The 10,218-nt window shown below is 35.4% G+C and overlaps 1 protein-coding gene across 1 annotated transcript; it reads right to left on the reverse strand.

Annotated features, from left to right (window-relative positions):
• Window positions 1–7,107: 7,107 nt before the first annotated feature.
• On the reverse strand, window positions 7,108–9,146 carry LOC127811895 (trans-resveratrol di-O-methyltransferase-like). Its single transcript, XM_052352090.1, has 2 exons — window positions 8,263–9,146; window positions 7,108–7,649 (listed from the first exon to the last, which is right to left on the reverse strand). Exons 1-2 carry the CDS (start codon window positions 9,049–9,051, stop codon window positions 7,329–7,331), a joined length of 1,110 nt encoding a protein of 369 aa, XP_052208050.1. The 5' UTR covers window positions 9,052–9,146; the 3' UTR covers window positions 7,108–7,328.
• Window positions 9,147–10,218: the final 1,072 nt, after the last annotated feature.

The following is a 10,218-nucleotide window of genomic DNA, read 5'->3' on the forward strand; positions in this document are numbered from 1 at the left end:
AGTTCGCATAACGCCTGCATCTACAATTTGAAAGAATATCAATATTTTATTTTTTTAATTCGGCATAGCACTTACGTCCACAATCAGAGAGAGTATCTTGTTTTGCGGTTCAACATAACGTCTATATCCATGATCGAAGAGAATATTTTATTTTTATGGTTCGACATAACGCTTATATCTGCTATCAAAAATAATATTTTATTTTTATAATTCGACGTAACATCTACATGAGTATTTTAAAGAATATTTATATTTTATTTTTACAATTCAACATAACTTTTACGTCCGCAATCAAATAGAATAATTATATTTTATTTTCACGATTCGGTGTAACCCCTACATCTGTAATAAAAGAGAATAATTATATTTTATTTTTATAATTCTACATAAGAGATATGCTATTTGTACGGAAGACTATTTACAGAAACGTTTACAGGGGATAAATTGGGGAGGAAATATCATGATAAATTGATTGTATCAAATTCTCGCGATAAATTGGAGCCAATTTGGACCTGAAGACAAAGAGCTGGACAGACAAGCGGGCAATTGATTTTGCCTCCTCCTTTGCTTTACCCACTGTTTTCCATCGTTCTCCATTGGTGAAGGCACCGACCACCATGCTCCGAATTTAAACCAGAAGCGGACTCGCCCCTCACCTTGACAGAGTCTACCACCGTTCCCGGATAAAAACGCCGGCGTTTCTTGTGAAAATCCAGCAATCCGACCGCTCAATCTGGTTGTTCCGGCCGCTGATCTACCTCCCACGACTACTTCCGTCTCCGCCGGTCCTATAGCGACCACCGTGACAGCTGAAAGTCAAATAATATGTTGTTTTGCAAAAGCTGTAATCTGCCTCCAATCTCCATTTGCCACTGACTTCATTTCTTATTAACCAACATTTAAAAAAGCAATTCAATTTTATTACTGCTCAATGGGTTTTTTTTCTGTAAGTAAAAATGCACTTGATTTTTAAATGCAGTTGAGAGACTATCAAAAGAAATATCATCTGAGAGAGAGAAGACTGCTAAAAATCATAAATCAATTATTTCAGCAGCATTTGTTTCCTTCAAAACCCGTTGGGGAGCTGCTGTTTGTGCTCAAACTCGACAAACAAAAAACCCAACTGTGCGGTTGACTGAATTTAAATCAGACTGTTGTTTGTTCTTTAAGAGAGTGAAAGAGGGAGAGAGGGATATTGCGGAAGTTAGAGGTTAGGTGTTCTGCAGATTTGGGGGTGGGGGTGGGGGACAGGGGCAAAATAGTTAATTTCATACAAGGGCAAAATGGTTAATTTCCTACCTGTAAACATTTCTGTAAAGAGCTTTCTGTACAAAGAGCTTTCGTCTGCTCACCTTATCGAGCCTCGAACATTTTAACGAAATTAAAATCCAAATCAATGGTGTGAGTATAAGGAAATTAATTAAACCCGGAAGGAGAAAAAACTCCCTGCCCAGATCTGGAGTGCCGAATCTGCCTGCAGCTTCTCCCCCGCTTGCCGGCGTTGCCTTCTGCCTGGCAGTTGTGGGCGTGATCTGCCTTGCTATGTGGCTGTTAGGTGGCTGCTACTTGGCTTGCCTGCTGCATGGGCTACGTCTGCCCCCTTCTGTGCATGGGTTGCGTGAGCCTTGCGTGGATGAGGCTTGCATGAGCCACCAGCTGTTTAGCTTGCTGCTTGGGGCTGGCTTGCTGCGTGCAAGCTTACTGTGCTTCTCCTCAATTGTTCCAATTTTTTCTCTTTATTATGTGAATCTCCTCCAATTGGTACTTGATTCTGCCGCTTCCTTTGCGATTTTGCTTTGTCGCCGCTGGGGACCCTTGGTCCTCTGCGTTTTTCCTCGAGTCTCCGTCGTTGTCTCACGGGGGTTTTTGCAGATGGTTTCCTGGGGCTAAGACATCAAAGCCAATAATATATATATATATATATACACATACACGTTAATGGGAGGAAGAAGCACTGCCTGCATGTTGCCGCTGCACATGGCTTCCGCTTGGGGTCGAGCACATCGCCTCTGCCGCTTGATCTTCCGCGGCCATCGCCTCGCGAATCACTGCTGTCCTCCGTCAGCCTGCGGCCTCTGCAACGCCGCCGCCACTCGTCGCACGCGGCCCTTGCCTTTCGCCAATTGCCTTCACCGCGGCCATGGTCGCCGACGGCTTCTCCTTTTGCCGCCGTTATCGACGTCGCCCCTTGCTTTCGCAGTGCCCACGACCGCCGTTCTCCGGCGTTGCTTCTTTCTCCGGCATATCCTTCCGCCGTCGGTCTTCCCCTTTTTCCAGAAAAAGATTTACACTTTACAGGGATAATGAAATGACCAATTTATCCCTGATAAATGACCAAATGACCCAAACCTGAAGACCCAAAACACTCTCTCTCCCTCTGCTTCTCTCTCGTTGTCAATGGAGTCATCAAATAAAAAATTGAGTTACTCAAAGTGCCAAAAGATTAAATCTTAAAGAGTTGAGAATCAGCCATGAGAGGGCCACAGTTGCACATTAAAGCACAATAGGACACCATTCAATTCATTTATCAGTAAAAATAGATTGGAATTGGTAGATTTACAGAACACCAACAAGTTATTCTCTTCTTCACCCAAAATTTGTTCCAAATCAGGAACACCTCCCAAATGGACCCAAAACCCACAAATTTTGTAAATAAAAAAACAAGAATCAAATGAAAAAGAATAGATTGAATCTGTACACAACCATGAAATGAATATCTGAAAGAAAATGGAAAGAAGAATCAAATCAAATTTGAATGCGAAGAAGTCGATAACGACTGCTTAAATCTGTGATGCTGTTGATCGTACTGTTGCCAGAGATAATCCAAGGGGCACGAGTTCTTCATGTTGAGGCGGGCCCAAGGCTTGCCCTTTCTGCTCCAATGGAGCAAGCTCATAGGACTTGGGTGGAGCGACCGGCAGCTCCCACTCCGGTTGTCGACGCCGAGCCCATGCTGGTTCCACCGGTGGTCCACAGTCTTGCTTCTCGGATTTATTGGAGAATGACAAAGAGGACGACGAGCTGAGTTCTATCCCGTCTCTCTATCTCCCGCTTTTCAAATCCAATTTATCGTGATAAATTACTTCAATTTACATGTCAAATATCACTAATTTGTCCCGATATATCATACTCGTAAATCAATCGGTAAAAGTATTTATGTACAAATAGCATAACTCCGTACCTTATAATAAACAACACATACATAATAGATCTATGATTTTATTTATTTATTTTTACATAAAACGATAATTAAAAAACAAAATTATGGCAGAGGCAGAAATATTAACCAAAACAACATACCATTCTTGTGACTATTACATATATGTAGCGTCTTCTTTTTTCATTGATTTGATTTGATTTTTTGTGACTTGAAATTATGTAAAAGTAATTATAGTATTAATAAGTTTTTTGAACGTTTTCTACCTACGACGCCAATTGATGTTGACTAGATATAATAATGATTTTAATTAACTAAAAATGCCATCGACAAGCCGCCTTATTTTGCAAAAATAAGAAAACAATCAGAGAGTGTGGCAAAGTCTCTGCGCAAATACTCTGATACTTAAATTAAACACTGAATATGGTAAAATATATATATCTATATAATAAAGCAAGAAGGTTTTTGAAATTGAGAGACAAATGTGAGGGGGACATTTTTGAATGGTTGAGATGAGTTTTGACTTTCCATCAATGGTTGAGATCAATATATTTTTCCCCCCTAAAACCATCTCATCCTCACAGCTCACACACACACACTTTGCTTCATCCCATCACGCCTCTCTCTCTCTATTTCCCTCTCTGCCTCTCTCTCTCCTTCTCTGTTTTCCACTCGCCCGCCATTGTCGCCCACGGCCACACTGCCTCTCTCTCTCTCCCTCTCTCTTTCTCTCTCTCACCCGCGGCTGTCGCCGCCCCTCGCCCACACCGCCTCTCTCTCTACCTCTCTCTTTCTCTCTCTCACCCGCGGCCGACCCTCGCCCGCCCCCTTCTCTCTTTCTCTCTCCCATGCCATCGTCGCCGCCACGTCCCCTGCTGCGCACTGCCGACCCTCGCCGCCCCTGCTACGCACTGCCGTCGCCCCCTGCCAAGCCGCCGCCCACTTCCAAGGTCCTCTCTCTCTATATATATATATAGATATATATATATATATATCTGGTCCTCTCTTTCTGTATTTGGTGTTCACTTCCAGGTCTTCATTTAGTTTAGTGTTAATTTAATTTAGTTTAATTTATGTGTGTATTTGATTATGTGTGTATTTGATTATTTTCTGTATATAGATTTACTGTTTTATTTAGTTTATTTAGTTTAGTTTACTGTTTTATGTTTTAATTTAGTGTATTACACGTGTGTGTGTGTGTGTTAATGTATATTTGATTATGTGTGTTAATTTAGTTTAGTGTAAATTCATTTAGTGTTAATTTAATTTAATTTAGTGTTAGTTTAGTGTAAATTAATTTAGTGTTAATTTAATTTAGTTTTGTTTATTAATTTAGTGTATTACACGTGTGTGTGTGTGTGTGTGTTAATGTATATTTGATTATGTGTGTTAATTTAGTTTAGTGTAAATTCATTTAGTGTTAATTTAATTTAATTTAGTGTTAGTTTAGTGTAAATTAATTTAGTGTTAATTTAATTTAGTTTAGTTTATGTAAACAAATATGTGTGTTAATTTATGTACATTTCATTATTTCTATCCTATTATTTTGTGTATTTTTTATAGTGTTTTATGTTTAATTTAGTGTATTATATAGATATACACGTGTGTGTGTTAATTTACTGTTTTATGTTTTGTGTACATTTAATATTTTAAAATTATTAATTTAGTGTATTATATAGATTTACTGTTTTATTTAGTTTATTTAGTTTAGTTTACTGTTTTATGTTTTAATTTAGTGTATTACACGTGTGTGTGTGTGTGTTAATGTATATTTGATTATGTGTGTTAATTTAGTTTAGTGTAAATTCATTTAGTGTTAATTTAATTTAATTTAGTGTTAGTTTAGTGTAAATTAATTTAGTATTAATTTAATTTAGTTTAGTTTATGTAAACAAATATGTGTGTTAATTTATGTACATTTCATTATTTCTATCCTATTATTTTGTGTATTTTTTATAGTGTTTCATGTTTTGTGTACATTTGATATTTTAAAATGTTAGTGTATTAATTTAGTGTATTATATAGATATACACGTGTGTGTGTGTGTGTGTGTGTGTGTGTGTTAATTTAGTGTGTTAATTTAGTTTAGTGTAAATTCATTTAGTGTTAATTTAATTTAGTTTAGTGTAAATTAATTTAGTGTTAATTTAATTTAGTTTTGTTTATTAATTTAGTGTATTTCATTTAGTGTATGTGTTAATTATGTGTATTTGATTATTTGATTATTCATTATGTACATTTGATTTAGTGTATTTCATTTAGTGTATGTGTTAATTATGTGTATTTAATTTAGTGTATTTTTTGTACATTTGATATTTGATATTTTAAAATTATTAATTTTTTGTACATGTGTGCCATCGTCCCTGCAGTCGCTCACACCAATTATACATTTCAATATAATGTTTATTTTTCTTATGTAATTATAATTTAATTGGTAGCAATAGTATTAATTGGTGTGCATTTTAATTTTAGTTTTTATTTGTAACAGTAGAAATTATAATTTGATTGACAATAATAACCCTAACTTTTAATTTAATTTGTTTAGATTATAGAGCATTTTTTTTAATTCAACTTTTTTATTTTTTATTATACAACGTTATACAATAATTTTTATTTTTATTTTTATTCAAAATTTAGTCTTAATATTATTTATGCCGTGCCTTTAGGCACGGGCATTCCCTAGTATATATATATATACTGAAACTAGTATCACAGACGTTGTCATTTTTCGTGAATGAGTGTCTGCTTATTTATAAAGAAATATAGAGTGATCTAAAGTATAAAATATAGAGTGAGATTATAATTATTATATAGATGACATCTATCTTTTATAGATAATATTTATTTTGCTTTTTTTTTAGGATAAATTTTTTAAAGATAATATTTATTTGAATACTCCAAAATCATTTTAGAATTAGAATTCCTTATTTTGGATGTCAGAGTTAGGCGTTTGTGTGGGACTTCCAATTTATGAAAAATTTATGCCTTTCAATCCAAAATATTGTTTTGGATTGAAAGGCATAAATTTTTATATGTTGAAAGGCGTTTGCCTGCACGTGGTTTTATATTTTCTTCCTCGCAGCGCAATCTCATCGCAGGCTTTAATGAACGAACGTTCTCCTCCCCCCTCTCTCTCTCTCTCTATATATACACATATATATGTTGGTATCATCACCCCTTATGCAACTTCTCTTATTATTAGTTTTCAATTATACTAAGTTAGATAAATTATAATTTAATTTTTTAATTATTATATAAAAAAAAATTAAACTTGTAACATTGAATTAACATCAATATATTTGATTTATGTTATGAGAATATATATAAACATATATGTTATTGTAGTTTTGACTCTAAAAATGTTCTCAAATATATATATATTATTATTATTGCAGTTTTGACTCTAAAAATGTTGTCAATTAGACCTGCCAGCCACGTTCCTCCTTGACTGATGATCATACTTACCTTGGCAATTAAAATACCCCTAAATTCACTTCTCCACTATCTTTCCACGAAGATCAATCTCCTTTTCCCACATGATGGTGGTTGGCATTCCTCCCGAAGTATTGTAGACCTAATGGAAATGCATTTTGGTCCCACCCATGATGGGATTTTGCAACCCCTCCTAAGTCAATAACCGAGTGAGTTTAATTGGTTTGTGTGGGTTTTAATTGGTTTTTGCTTATGACACAATAGAATAAAATATTTAAAAAGTGTTTTAAAAAATCACTATTGTTGGGACCCAATTTCTATTAAAGAGTGGAGGATTGTAAACTCAAAATACTCACATAAATTATATGATAAAAATACTATATTATTACTAAATATCTATCTTTTTCAAGGTAAAAGACATTAAATAAATTAGCCTTTGCCATCGACTTCCAACAACCAAATCCTAGCTCCAAATACTTAAGAAATCAAACCAAACAAATAGAAGCCAACACTTAGAATACATAAATCAGTAGGCAAGCTTGCCATGTTTACTAAATCGAGAATACAGGAATACATGTTTACTAAATCTAGTAAACATTGGATATTATATCTATATATCACTAATTATTAATACATCAAATGTTTGAAACAACTTATTGAGATTGATGCTTTATTTCCCCTATATATAAAGGTTTTAAATGACTATATAACTTAGCTTCATGACACTAGGAATCACTTATTATGGATAAACCTCGATGAGAGATCGTAAACCAATAGTATGGTTTATCTTGTAGTCACTAAAACCAGCTATGGAGAATAAGTTTGCCCACTCTTTTTCAGTTCTTTCCTTCGCAGAGAGCAACACCATCATTAACATATCAAAGAAGAGCTGTGTTTGAGTGGACTTGTCACCATTTTCATTTGCTTCTTCTACCTTTTGGTGTCCCACCACCATGTCGATGATGATAACCTTTCCTCCTCCTTGTCTGCTTGGAATGGCCTCTCTACAATGCCTCAGTATCTTCACGCAATCTTCGTCGTCCCAATCATGCAATATCCACTGCAAACAAAGATGGATAAGGCATATAAAAGGAAAAGAATAAAATATTTTTGAGTGAAGAACAAGTTTCCTATCTTGTTTTTCTTGAAAAAATAGTGAAAATGAAAATTGGAAATTAGAAAAACTAAACTAATTGTTACTCAAATTAAACAAGTGAAAAACAAAAGGAGAATAGAAGTAAATTATGGATTAGTCCTTAGGGTTTGTTTGACTGTAAAGGGTTATAGTGACTCTTTTTTTTGAAACTTATTGTGGGTAAGAAGACGAGCCCACGGACTATTTCTATGTTCTTATCTTGTGCATGACGTAGTTATCTAGACTATTATATATGCTCGACTAATTGTAAAATTGCATTTGTAGATGAGGTTGCCTCAAATATGTTTCACAATTAGAAACTAGAACAAAATCAAATGTGACCCAAAATAGACAAAACAAAAACAAAAGAGAATTAGATGATGAACCTTTTGGATTTGCCTAATTTGGAAAGGGACATAGTGGAATTTTTTCTCCCACCAGGTTTAGAAAGACATAAACTATTTTTATATTCTTATTTTTAGCGTGAGGTCATTAACAGACTATTGCACATTTGCTCACAAAAGGAGTAATGGTATACCTTGAGTAAAATTGCATTTGCAGGGGGGATGGCCTCAAACATGTTTCCAGGAGTGAAGAACAAGTTCTTTCTCCCTGGCAGCTTGTCAACAACTTGAGGAAGATCGAGCACAGTGCACTTCATCTCTGGGAATGCCTCCGCAATGGCCTTAGCCATCGTCCCGGTGCCGCCTCCCACGTCGACCAACGAGCTCAGCCCCTCGAAGGCTCCTCTGCACTCTTCGATCACCACAGATGCCACCATACGCGAATCACTCTCCATGCCCTCGTTGAAAAGACTGTTAAAGGCGGGGTTCTGGCCGGCGTAATCCCAAAGCGTCCGTCCATTCGCCGTCAGGAACGGGGTGGGATCGTCGTTCCCCAGCCATGGAGTCAGCCAATTCAATGGCTTTACCATGAGAGGATCGAGTATCAAGAGCAGGAAAGGCGACACGCTCGCAGGTGTAGTGCTTAGGAGGAGATGGGAGGCCGGCGTGAGCGTGTACTCGGGTTCTTCCTCCTCTCCGGCGGCGGCTTTCAGCTCAACGAAAAACCCATCGTGAGCTAGCACGCGCATGAGGCGAGGGATGCAGTGGGATTTGGAGGGATTAAGAGCAGGAAGAGAAGCAACCAGCTGGGAAAGCTTCATGGGTTGGCCATGGCGGTGAATGATGTCTGGTATGCCCAGCTGAACTGCACATTTCAGACAGGCTGAGCTTACAAAAGCGAAGGTACGGTTCCAGACGTGAGCATGCGCACGGAGAAGCTCATCAGTAGTGCTAATTCTCTCTTCGCCATTAATCGTGGCCATTTCTTAAGATTGATGTGTGGTTTAGTTTGTGCTGAATGAATGGCTATGAACATTCAGGCCGTGTATATGTATGTGTATATATAGCTTGCAGAATATTGCTATACTCTGCACGCAGTGAGATTGCTTTCATTTACCATTGCTTTCATCAATCGTTCACGGCTCTCTCTCTCTCTCTCTCTCTCTCTCTCTCTCTCTCTCTCTCTCATATTATAAAATTTAAATGTGATATAAATAAAAACGAAAAACATATGCCATAGAAATGAAACAAAGAGAGAAAAATTACATTTTTTTATAAAAAACAAGAAATTAAAATGTATAAATAAAAAAATATAAGATTTTTTTATATATATTATTTTAATTCAAAAATTATAAAAAATAATTATTCAATCAAATATAAATATAAATATAAATTCCATCATCTATTAAAATAAATATAAATATAAGTTACTTTTATCTCTAATGTAGTCACTGAAACAATAGAGATGAAATTATTTTCATCTCTAACGTAGTTACAAAATAAAATAGGTTTCTAATAGTTTTCTAATATTGCTAAATGACCCCTAAATGTGTTTAAAATTATGAGAATGGCCCAAAATATATATTTTTTATATTTCTTAATATTTCGGGCTAGAAAACATATGAAACAACACCATTTCAATGTTTCCATGCATCAAATGATACTAAAGACCCTCTCACATAGATACGAACATACGTTAATCAGGTTACTCTTAATCATTTTATCATTCATCATCTCTCTTATTTCATTTCTTTCTTCTCTCTCATTTGATCAATGGCCGTTAACAATCATTATTGTAATTGAAAAATGGCAAAGAGTTCAATTTTGAACCTAGCATATCATCGGGGGAAGAAAAAAAAAATCGTAACTTTACCATGAAAGTGATATTTAAATGGCATAGGAAAAGAATAAATGAACTCGATAGAGTCTAATAACATTCTTGCAATCACTTTTGGAGTCGAGGTTACGTCAATGCAATGAAGCCAATAATAAATTAAAAAAAATCATACAAATAACAAATATTAAAGTTAGAAACTAAAAATTTTAAGTTTTATTACTTAAAAGTAGCATAATTCGATAAATTTTAGACATTTTAATTTAGCTCAATTTGAAGAGTTTGTGATTGTTTGAGATCTTCGAACATAAGATTT

This window comes from Diospyros lotus, chromosome 10 (assembly GCF_014633365.1).
Source record: "Diospyros lotus cultivar Yz01 chromosome 10, ASM1463336v1, whole genome shotgun sequence".
NCBI lineage: Eukaryota > Viridiplantae > Streptophyta > Magnoliopsida > Ericales > Ebenaceae > Diospyros > Diospyros lotus.

What these genes read in the sequence shown, in the direction of transcription:
- LOC127811895 (XM_052352090.1), bottom strand. Translation starts at nt 9,051, where the DNA reads ATGGCCACGATTAATGGCGAAGAGAGAATTAGCACTACTGATGAGCTT. An exon ending in CAAATGCAATTTTACTCAAG is followed by an intron (nt 7,650 to 8,262) that starts GTATACCATTAC and finishes CTTTGTTTGCAG; the next exon opens with TGGATATTGCATGATTGGGA.